This window comes from Camelus bactrianus, chromosome 11, assembly GCF_048773025.1.
Source record: "Camelus bactrianus isolate YW-2024 breed Bactrian camel chromosome 11, ASM4877302v1, whole genome shotgun sequence".
Lineage (NCBI taxonomy): Eukaryota > Metazoa > Chordata > Mammalia > Artiodactyla > Camelidae > Camelus > Camelus bactrianus.
In genome coordinates this window covers 36,601,286-36,626,512 of record NC_133549.1, presented here as the reverse complement: position 1 = coordinate 36,626,512, position 25,227 = coordinate 36,601,286, and the positions used below count along the sequence as shown (strand labels likewise).

The 25,227-nt window shown below is 41.0% G+C and overlaps 1 protein-coding gene across 5 annotated transcripts in view; it reads right to left on the bottom strand.

Annotated features, from left to right (window-relative positions):
* SORCS1 (sortilin related VPS10 domain containing receptor 1) overlaps positions 1-25,227 on the bottom strand; it is a 468,886-nt gene that overhangs the window by 139,579 nt on the left and 304,080 nt on the right. For all 5 annotated transcript variants that reach the window (XM_074373660.1, XM_074373662.1, XM_074373663.1 and 2 more), the window contains exon 5: positions 16,055-16,128. In XM_074373660.1, the coding sequence (XP_074229761.1) occupies positions 16,055-16,128 (74 nt within the window). The remainder of the gene's footprint in view (positions 1-16,054; positions 16,129-25,227) is intronic.

The window sequence follows — 25,227 nt, the reverse complement described above, 5'->3', positions numbered from 1 at the left end:
CTTGACAACGCCACATACCATCTGTAGAAAGGTTGCTAATAAGAATACTGACCAGTAAGAATGCTGTGAAGAGTACAAGAAGGAGTACCTTCAGCCACCACTACTGTTAACAGTATGAATTAAGGGCTCCTTCAGAGATGAAAAGTCTGTTAGAGATGAACTAGTCCAAACACCGTTAGGTCACAATGAAGGAAACCGAGTTTTCAAGAGAGCAAATACCTTGTCCAACAGTGTCAGGTTAAAACTACTAACCCAGTTCTTGACTTGCTCCAGTGATTCTTCTCATAAAAACAAACAAACAAAAAAGAAAATTCCTTTTCTTTTCACCCCTTTGTGTCTCAGAAAAAATCAGGGTTAACTTAGAAGGTAATGTGTGTGTGTCTTACACTAAAAAGATAAAGATAAATAAATAATGGGGACACTTCAGACATTCTGACATCCTGCAAGGTTTAAGTGTTGCTGTGATCTGAGTGTGTCTCCCCCAAATTCACATGTTTAAACCTAACCTCCAAGGTGATGGTATTAGGAGGTGAGCCTTGGAGGGGTTATGAGGTCATGAGGGTGCAGCCCTCATGAATGGGATTAGTTCCCTTATACAGCAGAACAGAGACGCTCCCTATCCTTTCCACCGGACAGATGCCTCTGCTTCTGGCTGTCCCCCCGCAGGTCACTGCAACACACAGAACGGGGGACATAGTGAGAAGGTAGCTGCCTGCCATCTGGAAGACGCTCTTCATCAAAACCCTACCATGCTGACACCCTGATCTTGGACTTTCAGTCTCCAAAACTGTGAGAGATAAATTTCTGCCCTTTATAAGCCATGTAGTATGTAGTATTTTGTTGCAGCAGCTGGCATGAACTAAGACATACATATTGAGGATTAAGGTAGCATGGGCTTAGGCATATATGAGAGGGTCCCATGTCCCAGAGATTGGAAACAGAATGGATATTAAGTTTAGTTTAGAACCTCATGTATCAGGGCTTCAGTTTGAAGGTGGCATCTCTATCATTACTTGCAAAACAACTAATACATTTTGACCCTTCTCAGAAACACAGCATCAGTCTCCACCCTGGACTGTCAGGTCCCTGGTCCTCCAATAAGGCTGATCTAACCATCCTTGAGTAGCTTCTCTATACTCTGTCAGCTTATTTTGCACAAAATCATGCTCTTGCTTTGTTGCTGGTCTGGTACCTCTGAAAAAGTACCCTGAGAGGCTACTGGCCCTCAGTGGAAAAGGGAAAGTGATCTGGTCAGTAAAACTGGGAGGGGAGCAAGGCTAGAAGTGGGGTAGATACAGGAGGTGATTCAATTTATCTTCACTGCAGAGACACACATTCCTGGGGTGTCAAATGGCAGCTGTCTTCTGTAGTATTGTGTTTATTTACAGAGCATTTCTAGAGTTCTGAATGCAAGGGAGGGACGTGAAACTGGGCAAATACAGAGGTGACATCCTGTGAAAATATTTTGAATGCTGTGCTAGTTTGCTTTTGAACTCCCATTAACTGTTTGGCCAAGGAAACCAATGTGGTGATGGAAAATGAACGACAACAACAACAAAAACTTTTAATTTGCCTTCAAAAATCAGTACTCCACTATGGATGAAAACATTTCAGGGTGATAGAAAGGGAAGTGGGGTGGGGATGAGGAAGGGGAGAGGAAGTTAGAAAGGAGGGCAGGCAGGGGAGGAGGAAGAGAGAACAGGCAGAGAAAGGAGTGAGAAAGAAGTCAGGGAGAAAAAGAAGGGTAGAAAGGGTAGATGAAAGGGTTGGAGACATGACAGAATGACAACAGGGGAGCGGAGGAGGAGGAGGAAGAGATGAGACTGCATCGTCTGGGGCTATTCCCCACGGCTCAGAGTGCCCTCCTGATGGTCGTCTGCCACCATCCCTCCCCTTGGGAAAATGCTTGACTGTTTTATTATTATTATTTAAATAACATTGCTTTAAAAAATCTAATTGTAGAAGCAATATGTGCTCATTTAAAATATAATGAAAAGTGTACCAAAATATAAAAAGAAGAAAGCATTCACCCAATCCTACCACCTAGAAATAGCCACCTAAACACTTTGTGGTCGATCCTTTAGTACTTTCCAGATGTTTGTGTAGGCATTCCTTTTTTTTTTCCTAAACAAGTTTTGCATCATACTGTTGACATAACTTAACATAATATTGGAATGCATTGTTCTACCATCTGTACGATAGTCTATAAATTACTTAACTAATATTCTGACCACAGGGTATTGGTTGGTCTACACAGGATGCTGTACTGATTATCTCTATAGGTAAATATCTGAATGTGAGATTAAATATTTTTATTTTAATTGCCTTTTTCTTTTATTTCATGAATTACTTGTTATACCTATAGAATTGTTTTCATCCAGGTTTTTGATTTATAAGAGTACTTAACTGATTAGGATATTTACCCATTTCTTGTACTGCATTTCCCTGTATTTTTCAATTGGTCAATTTGTAACCTGCATAGTTTGTTTTAGGAATTAAAATCACTGTTGAACAACAGAGGTCAGTACACTTTATAGAAGTTTGTTGAGTTTTGTTTTTTGGGGAAAAGCAGAAAGCCTGCATTTTCCCATGCCTAGGATAGAACAGAGATGGAAAAAGGGAAGAGTGTGTGCGTGTGCGTGTGCGTAATAACCCCAAGTCACCCTCTTTAAGGTAAAGATGGTGTGAGATGCCCAACTGAACAGAGTGGGAGAGCCCAGATCTGCTGGGGGGGAATTCCCACCACCACGGCCAATAAACTGAACACTTCTCTGGGAAAATGCATTTCCTGAGTTCTTCATCCTGGTCAGACCCTAAAATGTCCCTTTGAAAAGAACTTTACTAGGCAGAAAGGTCTTGCCCTGAATTAGCAGGTGGCACTTTAATGGCACATTAATGCCTAACAGGGATTATTAGATCTCGGGTTCAGAGCCAAGGCACAGAGACTCCTGAGGTGAAGAAGAAATAACAAAACATAATCCAGAATTGGGCTGATTCACTGTCTTTTCTGGTCACCTCATTGGCTGAGTGACTAAATAATGCTATAAATAAGTAAACGGTCAAATAGGACAATTATTTCTCACAGAAGAATTCCAATGAATGTGTATATAAGAGATGACTGATATGGAAAATTTCCACTAGAATACCACAGGAATAATGGCTGCAGGCAAAACTAACTGATGAATACTAGAATTAGTGAGCAAAAGTAACAGTCTCAAAGTAGCCCTCTCATCGTATTTAATTATCATGGTGATTTTAACAAACGTTCACAAAGTTTTTGATACTCCTTCTGCCAGGAGTTGGAGCTTGGTTCTCCTTTCCTGGTGGAAACTGGACTCAGGGACTTGCTTCTAACAAAGAGTATGGAACAGGGAAAACAGAAAGTCTGCAATGGAGAACCCGGCAGACACCACCTCAATCAAGTGATCAAGGTTAACATCACTGGTAACAGGACATACTGATACCCTGCGCTCCTTGATGTGGTGCTATGAGAGGGGCACATCGCTTCTGTGATTTTCTTCCCAACCATATATAACCCTGTAATCACAAGAAAATATCAGGCTAACCCAATCTGAGGGACAGTCTACAAAATACCTGACTAGCACACTTCAGAACTGTCCAGGTCATCAAACACAAGGAAAGGCAGGAGATTTGAGGAGGCTAAAAATGATATGACAAATAAATGTGATGCAGGAGTCTTGTCTGGATCCTAGATTGCTTGAAAGGACATTAGTAAAAACCTGGAGAGAGATCCAAATAAAGTCTCCAGTTCAGCTGCTGGTACTAAGTCAATGTTAATCTCTTAGTTATGAATACCTTTTCTTTGTAATTCTTGTGTAATTCTAAAATTCTTTACAGTTCTTCCATAACTCTAAAATTACTTCTAAATAAAAAGTTAGGGGGCGAAAACTATACCCAAGCCTCACAAGCATACACTCAGTTATAGCAAAGCTACTATAAACAGGCACACAATCTGTTTTCCCTAAATCGTTGTCATCACATGAAATGGGTTGGTCATGTTGTCACTTCATCCTACAACGCAGGCAAACCACTGTTTCATTTCTGTGGTCAAGAGTTTATAATTCATGGATTTTGATAATCACAAAAATGAAGTTATATTATTTTTCAAAGAAATGTTAAGATTGGAAAAAAAAATGGCTCTTATTACTGGATGTTTTTACTCTCCATTTGTTCAGAAGTAGAAAACAATGCGGGTTGTAACCAGAGTCGTTATGTATTCTAGGGCCACCTCTTACTGTGGGAAGAGACTGATTTCAGCTGACAACATAAATATATTGGGCCCGGGAGCTGTTTAAATTCAAGGTCAGATGTGAGGTTTGGCTGTGTGCTCTTTTGGATTCCTCTCTTTTAAGCATCTTGTTTTCCTTGGCTACTGAATTCCTCAGGAAGGCTGACTGCTCGTAGGAGGCACACGGAAGAGCTAGTTGGTTCTCTGGGTTGGTGATGCAGAAGCCATCCCAGGCACATAAATATTCTAACAAGTTTCATCTTGTCACAATAGAGTCATAAAGTTGCTCTGTTCAGCACATGATAATGGCTTTGTAATTCAATTATTGGTGGTATTTGTCTTCTGGGATTTATCTGCCTTAAACTTCAGCACTCGTGTAAAAAACCCTTTACCATAAATCTCACAGATGCTGCAGCAGGTTCTGTCCCCTACTCCAGGGCACATCTTGCCATGCATGCCTGTGAAAACCTCGACAGCTTCCTCTAAATTATGGAATCATTCTGTTTAGAGGTGTTAATGTTTCAAGGGCCAGAGCCAACGATAAAAAAGAGTGGGACTACTCCATTTCCTCTAGGTAGAAAGATAGATCCTGATAGACAGACAAAGTTCCATTCCAATCCAAAAGGTTGTTTTCAGACATTTATTTGGAATTTTGCAGCAGTGATTCCTGCAAGACATAAGTCAGATGTGGTGGTCCCTAAGTTTTCTAAGAATCCTGAGACTCTGATGCATAAACACATTGGGGCTAGTCATCTACAAGGATTTAGCAGTCTTACAGTTGGTTTTAGCATTTTCCTTGGCCTGTTTTGTGTTTCATTTCTGCCCAGTCAAATGAGTCAGGTTCTGCGTCTTCACTATCCCCCTGTCTAGAATTTACCATTCCATATCTCATTAGTTATCTATCTAGACAACTCTATCTAACCTGTGCTTTGAAAAAAAAAATACCAGTGGTTGCCTCATCTCTAATATTCATTCCTCATTTTTTGCTCATTCAACAAATATTTATTGTGCACCCATTTCATCAATTTCAAAATGCTCATTGTTTTCTTATTTTAACATCTCTTAAATCAGTAGGTGTCTTACAATCACTGAAATGGTAACATTTAATTGGCAGAATTATTCTGACAAATACACAAGATAAGGGTGCATCCTCACTCAACGAAATTTTAGATTTGAAGACGCATGGTATGTATCAGGTACACGTGCAGGCACTTCACTATCCGAGCTTTCGGTCAATTTCTTCTCCTCTTTGGCCTATTAACAGACAAATCTCTTTCCTTAGGAACCAGTCCCTAGAGACCCACTCAATCTAATCTAATACTAACATATTTGTGTATGTGTCTGTATGTGTAAATCTTTTCCTTTCTTCTTCCTCTTCTCCATTCCTCTCTTTTAACACAAGATGTGTTAATAATGGCTGACCTTACATGTTGGTATTTTAATTACAGAATATATAAAGGGGAAGTAAGAGTCCCTAGAACAGGAATATTGCCCAAGGATAGATAAAGTGACATGGGCAAAGTTTTTTCATCTTTTTGGAGAGATATTTATCATGTTTTAAATTGTATGGGGGTTCCATCATGCTAGGTAGACACAATTGTTTTTTGACTTCTCAGAAGAAAATTTTTTAATTTTAACCATTTTTTTAAATTGAAGTACAGTCAGTTTACAATGTTGTGTTGATTTCTGGTGTGCAGCATAATGCTTCAGTCATCCACATACATATATCTATTCTTTTCCACTATATGTTACTGTAAGATTGGTTTTGCTTTCCTTTGGAAGTTATATATGGTTTAAAATGATGTGCACAGGCTCCAAGTTTTCAAGGGGTAGACTGTGGTGATTTTGCACTGGATCCACTTGGTGAAGCTGCAACTATATTTTCCAGAGTCTCTGCATGGTATCACGTTAGAGCTGACTGAAAGGACATCTTTGTGAGATCCGGAAGGCAGGAGAGAAGCAGTGGCCATTCTGACTTGAAAGTCCTTCTGGTTGGAGGTGAGGGAGGCAGGGCACAAGTGCTGGTTCTAGTTTGCCTCCTGCTCTTCTCTTCCAAGTACAAGTCCAGTTTTTCTTCAAGACTGCCAGTCTTATAACCTTACGCTCCAAGCCAGATGCTTGGCTGCAAGTTCGCAGATGGATAGCTTTGCACGGGCAATGTCCTTCCACATACTTCTGGAGGGGATCCCTATGCAATCCCACCTCAGCAGCTGCAAGCGCCTTGAGGGCAGGAACTGCTTCCTCTATCTTCATGGTCAAGAGTTGGCTCTGGAAATTACTCAACTGAGGTAAATTAAATGAATTGGGTAATATAAAAGTTTTCAGATAACTGAGAAGCTACAAAATAAAACAGTAAACTGATTCTTGATCCACTGTTCCTCATTCTGGGGCAACAAAAAAGTAAAACACATGCACACATTCAAAATTCCCATGGAAAATGTAAATGATTAAATTGAGTACCAAAACGAGATGGCACATTTCAGAAAGTCGTTAATATCCCACTTGTCCCTATCCTTCTTTTAAAAAATAGTTAACATTTATCCATCATGTATAATGTGTTTAGGGTTTACCTGGAATCTTATTTTAATCCTCACAGTAAGTATATGAAGAAGACACTATTGTGATGATCATTATACAGATAAAGATCATAAGGCTTAAAGAAGTTAATTAAATAGCTCATCATTACCCTCCTTGAAAACAGGATTCTAACAAAGGCATTCTGACTCCAGAGCTTTCACTCTTAAACACCAAACACCATCTCTCATTGACTAAAGGGAACACCCAAAGGTGGACAATGATTGACTGAGCAAGAGAAACAACACAAACGCAGACAGTAGATAAACCCAGAGACTCCTGAATTTGAAGGCTAAGTGAGGTTTGATCACTAGGACATAAGTCAATATTTTTTAATATTAGTCTAAATTAGGGAGCCATAATTAGGATTTTTCCCCCTCTATTACACTTTTTTTCACTGCCATCTCTTGCACTCTGCCATTGTAAGATTTCTTACTGGAAATCTAGAGAAATGACCAAATCACAGCTGCTCAGTGATAGAGGAGACAGGAAATCATCAAGATAAGGAGGACAGGAATCAATGATGGCCATTAGTGAACAAAGGTCATGAGAAAAGTGATGGGCTCACACTATAGCAGGGGAAATTTAACTTAATTTGTAGGGCAAACTTGCTAATCATAGGAAGAGATTCAGAAGTGGAGGAAGGTACACGTGGGTTGGGAAATAGCACTCAAGTGAAGCTCATTAACAGGAAAAAAGATAAAACACCAGGCCTCTGAAGGATAATGAAAACCCTCTTATCCAGCACTCCTAGTGCAGGTATCAGAAATGCCCCAGCGAAGCTCTTGGTATGTGATCTCATGAATGATTTTCTGCCACTTCTCCCTGCTCCTTACCCAAAGCCACACACACGGTTCAGCTTAGAGCACAGGGGCTCAGAACCAGAGAAGAACCAGTCTGGGAGGATGAGGAGTAAAAGAGAAGTACGAATAAAGTCCATACTCCAAAGATAGGAGGGTTGTGAGTTCTCCTGAATTCCAGATTCTGAAGTGTGCAGAGCATCTGGCAATATTCTGTGGCATGACTCCTTGGGAGAGGAGTCTAGGATGAAGTCACTCTTTCTTTTGCTTAAACTCCTCTGCTAACGTGGATCTCATTACTCCTTAGGACAGCCTGTTGAGTTAATGAATAACCTACTGCATAGAAAAGTGTTGCTTTTACTGGTCTAGAATTCCACCCCTGCTTCAACACATGCTTTGATGGCTTCAGTGGTTTAGAAGTCTAACTTTTTCAGGTTAGAAGGAAAGACAAGTCATCTGTAATGGTTCCCTGATTTAACAAATGAAGTCCATTCAAGATGTGTTTCAATTTGGAGATTTATGTTCATGTATACGCATGTCTGTGTGTATCTGATAAATTTCACTACTTTGTGTGTATGTGTGTGTCTGTGGACTACTGTACACAAGACAGAAATATGTTAAAGACAGTCTTGGTCCCTAAGAAACTTATCTTCCAGCAGGAGAGGGAAGTGAGGAAATAAGAAGATAGATAGATATGCAGAACATATGAAGTACAAAGTTACTTAGTAATAATTATGGCAGTGTGCCATTTTTTGATTCTCAAAATAAGCCTTGGAAGAAGGAAATTGAAGCCTGGGCAGACGAAGGAGCTGCTCAGGATCACCCAGGCAGGGAGACAGCGATGCTCAGACTCAAAGCTGGGCTTGCTGACTCTGAGCCTGTGCTCTCTGTACCAGCTGTCTGTGCAGACCTGTAATACAACGCATGCTATAATGCGTGACACTTTATATGTGACATAACCACATCTAAATTCAAAGAAGGAGATTCTTCTTGCCTAGAAAAACAAGAAGCAAGGATCAACAGAGGCCCCATGGTAGAGGCAGGCATCAGTGTAAGACCATAAAAGTCCAATATTGTAATCCTAATAATGACAAGGACTCTCACACATTATTTCTGTATTTAAAGACTAAAACTGTCCTGATACATAGTAGGCGCTAAAAATCAATCACTGTTGAAAACAAACAAATACAAACAGTTTAGTCCCAAAGATAAGAACTACAGACTGGTCAAGAGACAAATCAGTGCTTAGAATTACTCACCTGGACTTGTGGAACTGAGAACACAGAATTGGGAGCAGGGTGGCTGGGTCAGAAAATGTGTATTTGAGCCCAGGTTTGCAAGAACCCAGTTACATTCTTACTCTTTTCAATTGCATGTTGTAAGCAATGAGGAATGACACAAACACGTGATCAGAGAAACGCTTACATGATTCCTCAGGCAGGAGTATGATGTGAGGCGACAGATGGAGGGGCTTTTTACCCAGTGAGAGGGAGGGGGTTGCTGAACCAGTGTGATGCTAGGGAGAATGGAAGAGGAGGAGGACAGGTATAACTTCATGGAGGTAGAACGGATGGGACCTGGAAACCCCCAAATTTAAGAGAAGGTGAGTAAGAGGACAGAGTTGACTATGACTCTAAGGTGGTAAGGCTGGGATAGAGGGGATAGAGAAATATGGAAGCCTATAGGAAAAGTTGATTTTGAAAGGTGAGGTGTTCCACTGCCAGCTTATATAAAATTGAAAGTGAGTGATCTTTTTTTTAAGATGCTCTGTGCAGACAATGACTAGCTTCATAGATGTGGGTGAAGAATGAGGCAGAATCTCTTCAAAAAATAGCCATACACCCTCCCTATCAAATCTAATACTAATAGTGTCACATTTTCAAGTTATTGTGATAGCATTTTTATATGTTACATTATATTTCAATTTTTTGTAAAATCATTAGATTTCACCCCATTTCCAGTTTGCAGAACCAGAACCTGGAAATGGAGAAGTAGAGAGAAGTTTCTTGTTATTGAATCCATTAAACCCATGCGGGGAAAGGGAAAAGAGTTAGTCATCTAATGTCACATCCTCGAAGTCCCTGTGGGATGAGTGACTTAGAAGTCTTGGAGATGCTGGGTTGAATGCCAATATATCTGAAGGAAGACAAAGGAGGGTCATGGTGAACTGGTAAATATAAAACAAACCATCAAACTAACAAGGCAAAATAAAACCCTGAAATTGGCTCAGCAGCAGTATTCAACAAGGACTAGATGATGAGTAGTAGTGACCTGAGTCAGAATCAGAGAGAGAAACTATTTTAAGTCCTGGAGTGTTTTCTGACCGACGCCAGATACATCAGCAAGGGCTTATGGATCTGCCTCTTATGCCTGAGGTAGATGAGAGGCCTCTGGGTACGGACAATAGGCTAGGTAAGGGACAAAGGCGACTTTAATGACTGGGTGCAGGCAGGGCCCAAGGGATATGAGCCCAACAGGAAGGATCTGCCAACACACAGTTCTGAGTAAGAAATGAGCTCTGCGGAGTCAGGTCCTCCAAGAAGCTCCAAGGAAAGCCAGAGCGCAAGCCAGGCTTGACTGGTCCCTAGCAGACCGGGTTGCAAAAATACACTAGAGAGAATATACCGTGATGCTTAAATAGCACAGGCTCCTTAGCCAGAAAAGCATCCCTTGGTTTAAATTTCATCACCATAACTTACGAACGTGTGACATTAGGCAAAATTATTTAACCTCTCTAGGAAGTGGTTTTCTTATTTGTCTTCTTATTTATTTCTCATCTAAAAATGGGAATTAAAACATCTGTCATCAACAACCACCTCTTGTTGATGCCTTCCCACTTAACTTCTCCCTTCCTTTGGGAAAATTCCGCAGTCTTTTCCTGGAGCACCACCATTCCTTACTTTCTGTCCACATGGTTTACTGGGATTGCTTCTACTCACACGTCTAGGCGTGATGAGCATGTTACGTAATCAGCGGCCTTAAGATTTAATCCGAAGATTAAGTATGGAGCTGGAGCATCAAGCAAGAAGGTATTTTCTTTTCGATTAGAGCGAATCTGGGAGGCTATAAGCTGTTAGAGACCACCAGGAAGGCAGTCTCCCTGAGAGCAAAGCTCACACAGAGGAGAGAGGAGCTGATGATGGGGAGCGATCAAGAGCTGATGGCTTCAACGAGCCTCTGGATCAAGCAGAGTTGAGATAAGAAAGACTTTCTGACTTTCCAGACCTGTGAGCCAATGTCACTTTTTTTTTTTTTAATAAAACAGGTTGCATTCTTCTATCACATCTAGTATCACATCTTGAAAAATAATTTTGATCAAGAAATCATTTCACATCATTGATTTGAGGATTGCTTAAAACAAAATATGCAAAGCACTCAGCACAAAGCTTGGCACACCTAAGTACTCAACAAATGGGACTTGTCAAAGATGTGGAATGGGAAGTCAGATTGACTGGCACTGAACCACGGGAATCAATGAGAATGTGTAAACTTGCTCAAACACACTGGGTATGGAGCTGGAAGTATTCCTGTATCTCCCTGCTGTATAATTCAGCTGTCATATGCCCCCTGAGGGACATCACTGAAACAAGGCTGGCATTCCAGAATAACAAAAGGTTCATTGTTGAACTGACTCTTAATTTTCCATGTGTGCATCATGCACAGAAAATATGTAACCGTCATTCAGCTGTCCCTGTTGCCAGCCAGTCAGTCCCCTGTATGTCAGAACAACATAAGCAATAAGGTAAGTCTGAACCTACTTTAATTAAGGGAAGATTGCCTTGTCTTTTGCACAGACAATAGATCGCTGAGTGGTTTATAATGAAAACTGCCTTCCATTGCTTAGTCCTCAATTTGAATCAGATCCCAACAAACCACATTCATCAGCCTCTGGTAGTGAGCTTGGCTTTACACAGGAGCTTCACTTATACAAGGCATTTGGGTACCACTGGCCCCCTATTCCATGTTCTTCTTCAAAGTCAAATGTAACACCTTAGTTTAAAATTCAGTAGATAAAAGCCAACAGTTATAATGGAGGGATACAGGTAGAAAATAAGTCTTGAGTTTTGGGCTCATCTTTACTATTGGAAGCAAGGGCCACGGACCCAGACACATCAAGTTTCAAAACTTGGCTGTATTACATATTATATTGAATAAACTATATTACTTTTATAGTTCATCAAACTGAGAATAAGAATCCCTACCTCACAATCTTGTTATGAGTATCAAATGGCATGATTTATCATGTGCCCAGACAGTTGTAGTTACTTAACAAATACAGATCCCTATTATGGAACTTTCTCTTGCAGAAACTCAGTCTTCCCATCTCTGTTTTTTTTTTTTTTCCCTAATGAAAATTTATCCTCCCTTTTCATGATAACAGAATCCATTTTTTTTTTCTTTTTTAGAATCTACTCTTCTCCAAACTTAACCCATGCAGTTGACTGGGACCCAACACTATCTCCTGTCACAGTTCCCAGAGAAGATATGTGTCTGACCTATACGAGTAGTGAACCACCTTATATAGCCCTGGTCCGAGCCAGACCACTCAGATTCAATCACTGGAAATATGAGGAAAGAGACAGACTAGTTTTATGGAGCTTCTAAATTGTTAGATTGTAAGACTAAATCTGATGATGTTCATCATTGCTACAGATGGGGAAAGCCAACCTGACAATAAATGCGGGAAATAAAACTAACAGATGTAAAAAGTCAGCTCCAATTAATAACATCAGTACTATTAGTCAATGGGAACTTAACACAATTCTTAGGTGCCAGGCATGTAACCAAATCACAAGAAACATATTTAATCAAGTAGGTATTAATTGTCTTCATTTTACAGAGGAAAAAAATTGAGGCACACGGAAGTTAACTTTCCTATGACCTCCTACTTAGTAAATGGCAAAGCTACAATTCACACCTCAGTATCTCTGAGCCCCTTAACCTCCAGGCTGTACTGCCTCCCAGCATAATTGATTTCTGACCTAGTAAATAACAAACCTGCTATAAACGTTCGTTAAATAAAATGACACCTATTCTATTAAGGGCAATATTGTGCTAAGATGTGTTTTGTAAGATGCCCTAAACATGTAAATTGGTTTTGGAAGCAATTTAAACTCCTTGGAAGAAAGTTCATATTTATGTCTGGATGCTAGTGCTAGCAGCAACCACCATGAACATAAGGATCAGCTCTTACATTCCATAATAGTTTTACAATTGTCATCGATTACTTCCAGGGGTGGCATTACTACTGCCACCCCAAATCAAGATACTTCTTAAGTGTACTAGATGATGAGGGAGAGAGAGGAATTCATCTTCATTTTTCTCCATGGGAAATGCTATGTTATTACCCAGGGTCACTCATCAATTCAATTTAGCACTAGAGAAATTCCCTCTACACTCCCACAGCCAGGCTTCAAGCAAAAATGATTAAAGAGAGAGTCTTTCAATTAAGCTTGTGAAATAATCCTAGATAGCCCTGTGTTGTTATGTAATTTGAAGCAACTGATTTCCAGGAGTGAGTCCAAAATATACTGCTTTGATTGACACCTCTTCTGCCAGGAAGTTGCTCAGAGTCAGGAAATACAGACCATGTGGCCAGAGACCAGGAGATTTCATCAACAGTCATGTGCACTGTGCAATTTACAAGGTCTCATGCCTTCTCTGGAAAAACCAACTGAGCTTAAAGATCTCAAGGGGGTCATCTGCCAAGCCCAGTTGGAGAGATACACACACAAGCATGGTGGCCAAAAGACTCTTGGGTTTTCTCTACTCATCTGTCTGAATGGGCTGGATTTCCAGGGCTTACAGCGCTAGCCCAGAAAAAAATTCCAAGAGGCAAAGGCAATGGAGTCCACTGAGTTAGTAGCTCCTGGGCTTTGAAGCTAGATCTCCTGCATCTGAATCTTGACTCTGCCACTTTGCACCTGTGTGCCCTTGGCTCAATTACTTAACCTCTCCATGCCATAGATTTCTAATCTGTTAGGGATGATAATGCAAGGCTTACTTAATAAAATTGCTCTGAGGATTAAATAGCTTACATTTGAATAATGCTTATCACAATGTCAGGGCTTGAATAGAGAAACTGTGCCTCTCTGTTTCCAAAGGCAGAAGGAGGGGTATCATTTATTTCATTTAATGAACAGATTGATTAGAATCAATACACAATCATGTGTAAAGATTTTATAAAGATAATGATATGACCATTATAAGGGTTTTGCTAATCAGGCTTACAGATCGAAGACCCCCATTCCAAGAATAGGTAAGAAAAGTTTCAATTACTACCAGCCAAAGTAATGGTGGGATCTGCTCACCTCACAATGCAGTACATAAATAAGACTTTAGTGAGCTAGAAAATACTGTGTACCCTGCACCACATAAGATGGGAGATGCTCCCATCTCAGTTCTTTTTCCCTGTCTTATCATTTTAGTCAATGTTCTTCTTTGCTTCTATTGGTTGGAACAAACTTCCACCCAGTCCTCCATGAATTGTGACTTTCTACCGTCTATAGCCAGATCCACATGCATATATTTTCAGCCACCTGGAAGCAAGACTTGAGGAAAGATGTGTTCCTCACACTTTCTCATTGGTAAAGCACCAGCTCCATTTCCAGGTTAAATTAGGGGGAACCGCATTAGTTTATTTCAGCCCTTCATTTATTTATTTATTCTCTGAGGCCCTTCTATGCACATATAATGCCCAGTAAAGCAGAAAATGAAAAAAAAAAAAGACATGGACCCTGTTTTCAAAAAGTGACATTAGAATTTATAGGCAAAACACATGAATGTGCAAAGTGTCTCATGAATAAGGGACAAAATGAGTAAGCGAGAGAGAGAAGAAAGGTTGATGAGAGAAGGAAGATGCAGCAATACCTAGAGCTGAATTTCCGGAGAAGGGAGAGGCCCATTTAGACACCAAAGCAAAGCTCAAGACATTCCTGAGTGGGAACAGCAGTGAAGAGGTGAGTACCTTCTATGTACCAGAAACCCTCTTTAGTTATGGATGTCTCTGTGACTGGGAAGAAGGATGTCTTTCCATATAGAAATCTCTATGTATTATCTTTGAGCCAGTTTGTTTGCAAATGACTCATCTTTCCCTTTTCCAGGCAGTTTCACTAGTGGAAGGAGATTTATCTAATGCTGTTCTCTGGCTTTCAACTCTCACAGGAATCTTAGGGCAGTGCTTGAAAATGAGAAAGATAAAAATGCATTCCTCTTAGAAGTGAGAAAATTGGCGTGGTGGTGGGGAGCTATTAGGTACATGGAAGTCCCAAGGCTGATGAGAGGCAGTGTAATTTCATGAAGAGTAAAGGGGAGATGACTTTCACTATCCTAGTTACAGGAAGCTCATTGGCTTCTAAAAGGTCATTGCCCCAGTGATTCTGAATGATGTGAACAAGAGATACTTAAACTATGGTCTGAGCTAGTTCTATAGAGCACTGTTTATACTAGCAAAAGCCGGGAAACAATTTGCCTGCAGCTTTTTCTACAGGCAAATTAGGTAACTTAAGGTCGGGCAGAATTACATCTTTTACAGAAGTTAGACTGTAAATTCAAAAGGGATTGATAAGTAATGTCAAAATTACACTAGAATACTTTGTACTTTGTTCTTACTTAGCCAAGATCTAGGCCCTTAGAAACTCAAAAACTAGAAGAAACTTGCATTGTCCCTTCTTTTCAGTCTGAGTCACCCAGGGAGGGGGACCACCTCTAGTTTTATCAGGGGCGATGGGCTCAGGTGGTAAAAGATGTAGTAGTAGCAGCAGTAATAGTAATAATAGTAATAATAATAATAATAATAATAATTTCTACGCCTCCTTCCTTCTCGTGTTGTTTAAGCTACCCAATCTGTGATATTTTGTCATTGAAGTCCAAACTGACTAAGAAAAAAAAATGATTGATATTTATATTTATATATGTTTGGTAACTCATAAAACACTTATGGAAGGATAAGTAAGAAACAAAGAACATTGGCTGCATCCCATAAGATGATGAGAATGTCTGGAAGACTTGAAATCAGGAACGGAAGAGAATCTGCTTTTAGAATAAATAGGATCTACTCATTTACACTAAAACCTTTATTTGAACACACAGTATGTGTGTGTATACCGCTTTTAGTAATAAAAATCACTGTCAAAATGTTTTTTAAGTGTCTGTCTCAAAGTGTCATCCAAATACAACAAAACTCCAGTTACAAAGCCCTTGTTGTTCATAAATCTCAATGATCTGTGTTGGGTTTGTTAAGTAATTTGTGACACTGCTTTAACACTCCCTTAAAATGTTCACCACTCCAATGTCACCTCCTGCCCTAGGGGGATGTGTGTATATCAGGATAAGAACAGACCATATATGAGAGCTCTGGGTGAGCAGAAGATTCCAACGCTCATTTAACCAGATGGTATGTTAATGTGCTACAAAATAAAATGAGACTTACCAGTAGAACCTGTTTGGCACGACCCCTTCCTGGATAAGTTGCCACCTTCTCCCAAATTCAGCAGAGCTGTATAACTGTAGAGAAGAGAAATTATTCAGCACCTGACTCCATGGTACATCGAATGCATAGACATCAGTTCACTGGATTAAAAATAATAATAATAATAACAATAACAATAATAAATACCTACCATTTATTAAGCACCTGTCATATGCCAGGTGAGTGCGCCACGTGACATCTCTACTCTCCACATATGTTCTGCAAGGCAGACACTAATATCCCCATTTTACAGCTGAGCAAACTGAAGCTCACAAAGATCAGGGATTTGTTGGAAACATGTGCATTAAACATTAGAGTAAACTGGGATTCCTACACCACTCTGCCTGGTGAGCTGTATGACTTGCCCTTGCACACGTAGGTTGTTGCTGGGATACAAAGAAGTACCAAATCTAGACCTGGCTCTCAAAAAGCCGAAAGTATAACCCAAACCTGATGAAATAATGAGAAAGGCATGCAGCCACCAGTGATAAAAGAATACAAAGGAAGGAGACTCAGGAGTCAATCAGGGAAGCTGGCAAGATGTGTGGAGATGCAGTCGGGATCCTGATGAAGGGCAGAATTCAAACTGACAAAAATGGGTCAGGCACTACTCACAAAGGGAAACACGTGCATGGGTCAAGGGTGAGATATGTAGGGACAGTCTATGAATAAGCCTGGCTTATCTAAACAAACTTAGCTGAAAGCGATGAGGGCAACTTGAAAAAGGCTTTGAATGACCAGTTAGCCCAGGACTGATCCCGCAGGCGAGAGGAGTCAGTGCTGGTTTTTTAAACAGGAAGCAGAGGAACTTCAGGCTCTAACAGCAGCACATGTGGACTAAGCTCTTACTATGATCCAAGTGCTTCTCATGCATTATTTCATTTAACCCACACACCATCCCTGTGATAGATGAAGTTGTTACGGTCACTTTTTGAATAGTTACACAGCTGGTAAGATTTCAAGTCCACTTGCTACACTGCTTCAGTATTCTCCAAGGGCAACTGCAAAGAAACACCGCTTGTAAGACAGGGTCTAACCCTCCACATACTCCATCTCCTCCAAGGTCTTTCTTGTCTTATTTCTTGTTCTTCATTCCTGGCTTGCTCCATATCCCTGTTCCTCTCCAGTAATTTTTATAGCACCATGGAACCCTCTTCTGGCAACTCAGAGATTCCTGTTGCTCTCAGCATTCTGGTTCCCATGGACATTTGGCTGCTGATTTGAAAATCATTTGGAACATCTCCCTTCAGCTATGTGCCTGGTCTGTAACCCACTCACATCCCAGTCATCCACTACTGCATTTGCCAGATCCCACAGTGAATGGATGGTGAGTCACTCTGTACTAAGTACCATGGTTGTCCTCTCTCTCCAGCCTGAGCACTCAGTGAAGGGTCAAATGACTCACCAAGGCTGCAGATGTACCAAGCATGTCCAAGAAAGATGTCAGCTCAAGTGAGTATTTACTGACCCTTGGAAGAGCTTGCTAAGACATTGTGTCCATTGGCTCAAAACATATCCTGAAGTCCAAAAAAAAAAAGCTGAAATATTTGGCTACCAAAGCGAACAGCTCGCTTGGCTCCAACTACACAGTATTTGGGCAACTGGCCAAGAAGAAAATGGGACTTTTTCTTTCAAGTCTTATTATTTTTCTCTGCCCCATCATGCGTGGGGGAGAAGGATTTCTGGGGTACATTTCTTGCTTGATTCATTCTAAGACTGCCAAGGAGAGATGGAGAGACCACCCCCCTTGCAGAGGTAACAGAAGACAGAACTACGCCTGCCCTCTTAATTCAGAACCCAAGAAGCCAGAGGATTACTGCCCTGCTTCTTGTTCCCTAGTCTGTCCTCAACACCTTGCATCTTAATATTCAGACTTGGATGACAACAGCAAGCACCTGATCTGAGGCTGTCTGCTTCTCCCTCTTCCCTTGCTCCATCTTTTTTCTTTTTTTTCCCTTCAAACCCAGAGCTGCACTGCTTTCTATGAGCTTAAAGGGAACAGAGTTCACACCACTGTGTGTGTCTGGATCTATTTATAAATGTATGTTACTATCTATATTTATATACAAAGACACGCAAATGTAAGATCATCAAGGTGCTTTGAAATAATAAAATTCTGTGTGAGGGCTGGACTTACATACATCCTGAAAATCACATATAGATCGTGAGCCCTCCTATGGTTACACCAAGGGACTGTCATCTCTGCCTTCACACGGAATTCGTCTTGGAGAGGAATTGTTGGATGCTGACATCTGTGTGTATGCATTTTTTTTTCCTCTATGTCTTTTTTAATTGATCCCCTTAGGCTTGGATTCAGAACCTGTGGACCAGTCAGGTAGGTCCCACGATGTTTGTTTTCATCCTCTTCAAAGGGATGCTTTGTTATTTGTGAGCATCCTGAGGCCCTCAAGCAGTGGGTACACCAAACAATCCAATAAACCAAGCCTCTCTTATTCAGCTCAGTGACATCCTTTATAGTTTCCTATCTTAAAAGGTATCCTTTAGAGTCAGTGGACCCGCCTTCTCACCTTTCCATTCACACCTGGGCACAGGCCCCCTGCCATGCCTTCACTGGTGCTACCCACTGTGACAGAGGTGGCTTCAAGACTTGCCTAACCTCAATGTCAGTCTGCTTTTTAGGTCCAGATCAGAGGACACCTTTTCTATGAACCCTCTCCTATACACTGAGATTTCCCAGTGGCCTCCTTTCCAAAGAACCATGGTACAAGAGATGCTGTCAAACTACAGTCCACATATTTATATTTAACTTTCTTAGTAGCCTTTCAAGAGAGCCTTTTATCAATGCAAGGCAGAAATCCCTTCCTATCTAAAACATCTGAGATCACTCCATGCCTCTTTGATGAGATCACAAAGTTTTTAAAGGCCTGCAGTCCCATTCTTCCTTATCTATACAGTGCGGAGCACACAGGAGATGAGCAAGCAGGGGAAGGAAAGCATTGATTTTGCACCATGCAAATTCCCTAGTGATGGACTACCTAGTAAAACACTCAGGTTTCCCAAAGGATAGACAGAGGTAATTTAGCAGAGGGACAGGTTTGACTTTCATGGATCCGCAGTTAGAAGCCTACACCTAAACCAAACAAAAGTATAAATATCAGTAAATTTGAAACTCCCAAGGATTTGCAGGCGGGGTCTTATATATTCACCCCCAGACAGAGCTGCTCTGTCTTTTCCACCTACTGCTTCAAACATTTTCTCTTCAAACAAGTTCTCTTAACTTTCTTAAGAAGTTAATTGTCCAGCCTGATGCTATACAAAGAAAAGGAGAAAACAACTCACAGTCGCCCGAGTTAATGTGTTAATTAAACCTGCAGAGTCTGGCAGCCAAGTTTTCCTTCACCAAGAAGAGCACGCCATCCACACCTTTTTTACCCAGTGACCATCTCAGCTGCCAGCGGAAGGCTTTCTGTGTAGGAGTCAACATCCTTTAATAAAATTCATAGTGTTGGCAGCACCTAAATAGGATTTATTCTCTTCCCTGTCTCTGGTTCCAAGGTTTCTTTTGACTGTCAGAACACAGAACTGAGAACTGTCATTACTATCTGTCACATCAGAGAAGCAGCGGCAGCCTTCTCTAGCAGTGCCAAGAGAAAGAGCCAGGGAGAAAGAGTATTTGAACTAGTTTTAGGAGAGCAACGCTCATCTACTAACCTCTTGTCATGAACCCCCAAATGCAATTCTTGGAGGGGTTTAGTTTTGTTTTGTTTCGCTAACTCTGGAAAAAAATACTGGGGGAAATATGGAAGGAGAAGATTCTTTAGAAAGGGATGCGGGGAAGGATTCTGGAATGCCAGGCAGAAAATCCTTCCCGTCTAGAATCATTCTAAACTATCCAAGACGATGTCCCCATCTCAGTAAATACAATTTAATGAGCACAAACCTGTGGCTCATCTACACTCAAGTCCTATTAGCAGCCCCAGAACCCAACCCTTCCCTCTGTCAAGACACTGGTCTGGGGCTGCCTGAGACCTACAGTTTTTCCTGCTGTGTTTCTCCCTAGAAGAGTTTCTCTTTCTTTCTTCTTCTATTTTTTGTTTGTTTGTTTGCTTGACATTTCTCACATTGGTTTGTTTTGTCTGCTATAAGAAGAGTGAGGATAAAAATACAGTTAATTGCAAAGGATAAGATTTCAAGGGTTGCTTTTATTAGCTTTCAAACCTTGGTACAATCATCTCTGGCGCCATCTTCAGGAGGTCTGTAGAGCTGCAAGTTGGCTGAGGGGCACAGGCTTGGAGGGAGAGCAAAGAGGGAGGCCACAGAGCGACAACTAGATTGTGGGTGGGCAAGAGTGAGAGACACTGACTGGGCTCAGGATCTGTAATCTACAGCAGATTCAGATGTGCTGAGAAGTAGGGTATGAGAACGGCTGTTTCCAACCTGCGTTTCCTATCCTCTCACCATTCTCATTTTGGTTGCATCCCTAGCAGAGTAGCATCTTTCTTTGAAAAGAAATTCAACTTTCTTGTGTTGATGCAAACGTCTGCAGGCATCGCCATCCCTGGAAAGTCTTCTCAATAGTTCCACATGGATCAATGCAGCCCCTCTTTACAGACCGACAGACAGGTACACATCAAGAATTTTCTTTTGCAGCTAGGAAATCAGTCCAAGAACATAATTTGGTAGAAGCTAAGAGTGATAGCATGTTTAGGTCTTTGGTTGATGGGATTGGATGCTTTCACCACAAAGCTCCCCGTGGCAACTTTCCCGTCTGGAGGCAGGTCCTTGGGTCTCCTCCACACAGGCTCCTGGAGAGGCTTCCTTGTTGGAGGAACACCTTCTGAGGTCAGCTCTTTTCAAGGTTGCCTGCTCCCTCCTCTTTGTTTCTCTGCCCTTAACATTTTAGAGGCAGGAGGCTTGCAAACTACACTTCTTGAAAAGGCTGGCAGAAAACCCTGCTGGTTCTCTTTGATTTGCCTCCTCCTAATAACGCCCTGGGGATGGCCTGCACTCATCTGTCTCATGATTCTCCACTTCTCACTGCTGTTACTGCATTCTTATCAGCAAGAAAGAGATGGTACCTGGTGGACTTCTAATAAATTTCCAATGCCAGACCTGAGGCACTGCAAATACCCAGCTCTGTCTTCCACCAGCCTCAACAGAAGAAAGAAAATCAGTCGAGAGAAATCCTCAGTCTTTGGAGACATGCTCTGATGCTCTGGGTGCACAGCATGGGAGAGATCAGGACTCACTCTTAGAAAAAAACACATTGTGAGAGACCTAAAACTTCATAAATGCAGACACGAGTCTTTTTCTTGGCTGGTGGGTAAAGGGGTAGATAGTGAGTGAACCAGGATGACCATCCCAGACCAGCTCCCTGTCCCTGATAGATGTACGTTCCTCCAAGCCAGCTTCTCGCGGTATCACAATGTAGAGCAATGTGTTATATTTTGTCCAGTGGCTTATATAAGAGAAAGTGAGGAATTTTCCAAAGCTACCAAGGTGGGACTGGGAATACAGTATAAATTTCTAGTATGAAGATTTGAAGCAAGAGTGTTCCAGGGCAAATGGGTCAGTCTGAGCAAATAAACAGAGCCAGCACTGAGTAAAGTCGTGTTTTAGCTCTTCTTTTGTTAACCGCAAGAGACCCAGTTTGGCAGGGTTGCATAAAAGACTGTGATCTAGGAGCAGAGGTTATAAAGAGAGCCCTGAAGCAGGATGGATGGCTATAATCCTACCCAAACGTGTGGGCAGCTAATGGAGACAAGATCCAAGTAGCAACAAGGTCAAAAGACGAGAGCACCAAGGCTGAGCTTCCAGGCTCTGCTGATGACAAGTGAGCAGGAATAATGACACATCACAGGCTCCATCAATCTCTCCCCAGGCTGGATTTATCAAACCTGTCACTGGCCATTCCCTAGCTGTCACTGAAGTCGGTCACATGCCCCACAGTTGTACATGGAACTGGGGCTGGCTGGGAAGAAATGGTCAATATGTGACAATGGACCAGTTCAATTTGTGGATACTTCCTGTTCACCCAGATTTGGAGGTACTTATGAAAATTATAACATGGAATCTTGGCCTTAAACATTCTAGAATACAGATGTAGAAATAACAGTAAGATATATGAAATAATTAGAAGCTCAGATAAGGACCTATATCACAAAACCCCCAACATCAAGACACTGATGAAAAGAAAAATGAGTAGCCCTCAATAACCATGTCATCATACCATTATTCAAATGCAAAGATGATAAGGCTCAGCAATTCTGAGACAGAAAAATAGGCAGGAGGAGAAAATTGTCACTTGGGACATAATTGGAGCTGTGCCTCCATAAGAAGGATCCATTAGCTGTGTGCAGATGGAACAGAGGAGAGAGACACCAGTTAGAAGGTGACTGCAACAAGGCAGGGAAGAGATGAGTACCTAGATGAGTCAGGGACTCCGCGTCTGGGAAGGAGGAAAGGGAATAATAGTAATAATAATAACAATAAACAGAATAAAATTTTAAGAGAAAAAAAGAAAAATATTTGACCAGAAGTAGAGCAAAAGAGAGAGTAACTTTTTTTTTAGTTGAAATATAGTTGATTTACAATATTCTGTTAGTTTCAGGTACACAGCAAAATGATTCAATTATACATATATATATTTGCATATATATACATAAGGGAAGCACTATATGTGTGTTTTTATATATATATATAAGAATATATATATATATATATATATATATATATATATTCTTTTTCAGATCTTTTCCATTATAGGTTATTACAAGATATTGAATATAGTTCCCTGTGCTATACACTAAGTCCTTGTTGTCTATTTTATATATAGCAGTGTGCATCTGTTAATTCCACACTCCTAATTTATAACTCCCTCTGCTTTTCCCTTTGGTAACCATAAGTTTGCTTTCTATGTCTGTGAATCTGTTTGTGTTTTGTAAATAAGTTGATTTGTATTTTTTTTTAGATTGTACACATAAGTGATATATGGTGTCTGTCTCTCTCTGCCTGACCTCACTTAGTACAATAATCTCTAGATCCGTCCATGTTGCTGTAAATGGCATTATTTCATTCTATTTTATGGCTGAATATTAGTCCATTGTGCATATATATATATTATATATATATGTATATATATATATATATGTACATCTTCTTTAGCCATTCATCTATTGCTGGACATTTAGGTTGCTCCCATGTCTTGGCTATTGTAAATAGTGCTGCTATGAACATTGGAGTGCATGTAATTTTTTGAAATTGGAGTTTTTGTCTTTCCTTGATATATAGCTAGGTGTGGGATTGCTGGATCATATGGTAACTCTATTTTTTAAGGAATCTCCATACTCTTTTCCACAATGGCTGCACCGATTTGCAGAGAGGGTCACTTTTGAAAGCTCCCATCATTTTGCCTGGATAGGGGGAGATTTTACACACAGACCCCAGGGACTAGAGCCTGTGTGAGGCTGGAGGAGCAGATGTGCAGGAGTCACAACACCTGTGTCACAAGCTGGTCTGGTGAATCACAAGGGGCTGCTGGCTGCCTGGGACACAGTCAGGGGCAATTCCCCTCTTGTTCTCAGGTGCCCTCCTCTCCCTTCCTCTGCTGTGTGTTCTGCAAACAACAGATCCCCCTCTCCTATGAAACTCAGTTCTTTTTAAAACAAATTTTTTAAATTGGAGTATAGTCAGTTACAATGTATCAAATTACAAAATGCTATTCAGGTATAAAAAAAGAATAAAATAATGCCATTTGCAGCAACATGGATGGACCTGGAGATCGTCATCCTAAGCAAAGTAAGCCAGAAAGAGAAATGTACCATATGACATCACTTATATGTGGAATCTTAAAAAAGAAATTCAGCTCTTGAAATGGGTACTACAGCATTGGTCAGAGGGAACAGGTCCCATGGTAGGTTGCACAGGGGGAAGATAGTTAGATAAAAGCAGAAAAAAATTGGCAATTAAATTTAAAAAAAAATCACAATGGCTTTTCTAGGGAGACAAGTGTTTTGGTGCAGTGAGGACTGAGTGTGAAGACAGTCAAACTTGGGTTAGACCCCTGGCTCTACCAATCACCTTGGGAAACTTTCTCAACCTCTTGGAGCCTCAGATGCTCCAAAGGCTGAGTGTTTAGTGTAAGAGTAAAGCTGAGCACACGATGTGAAAGCCTAGGAGAGCGCCTGCTGTGAACGGTCAATACCAGTTCTCACTCTCTCCTCTTTCTGCTGCTAATTATTGCCTCCAGGCTTAGCTGTCCATAGACCCCTCAGGAAGGGAGGAATGGCAGGGAGAAGAGTTGGTGACTGCTTTTTTCTTTTAGACTTTCAGGAAGCAAGGAAAGATTACAGACAAGGCTACTGTGTCCCTGCTTCTGAGGTTGAATACGCTTAGCATGGCCTTTCTTGGAGTAGCTGAGGCTGTTTGGCTTTGGACCACAAGTCTTCTTGTTCTGGGACCATTTCTTATCATGCCTGTCATTTCTTATCATGCCTGTCATTATCAAGCAGGCATTGGAATTTAGCAAGTCAGGAGAGTGAGAGCCTTGGAGATCGGCATTTGTGACTTTCCATCGGATCATATTTGATATTAAGGATATAGCTCAGTAATGAGATCTGGTAATTTTAGGAGGGTACCTAACTTCTGGTGTGTCTTCCTCTTGCCAGCTGTGAGACCCTGGCTGGGCCTCTGGAGCTCCTGGGCCAGAGAATGTGCCCTTTGTAATTTGGACTTACAATATCCTGTTATATGAAGAGAGGCAGTTGGAAAAGATAACATTTAAAAAAAATTTAAATATGAAAATCACAGAGTCACAAATTCACAAAATGTGTCTATTTACAAAACCAAGACTTCCTCCTCCCCAAAAGACTCCTCTCCTTGGCAACACTGTTAGTTGCAACCACTCTTGACAAGGAAGAATACAGGAAAATTTTAGCATTACTAGATTTCTAAAGGGCCACCCTTAGAGAGAGGGTTTTTTCTGGATATCCCTTGAGCTCATTTAAGAAAGAGATCCATGCCCTCTTAGGATGTCAAATGTCCTTCCAACTCTCCCAGACTGATGCCTGGATTAAGGAGGCATCTTAATCTTTTCAGACAAGTGCTGGTGGGTCCAACAGATCAAAAGAGCCAGCTATACAGCTGCAAAAGCAAAAAATGTCATTTTCAAAGCT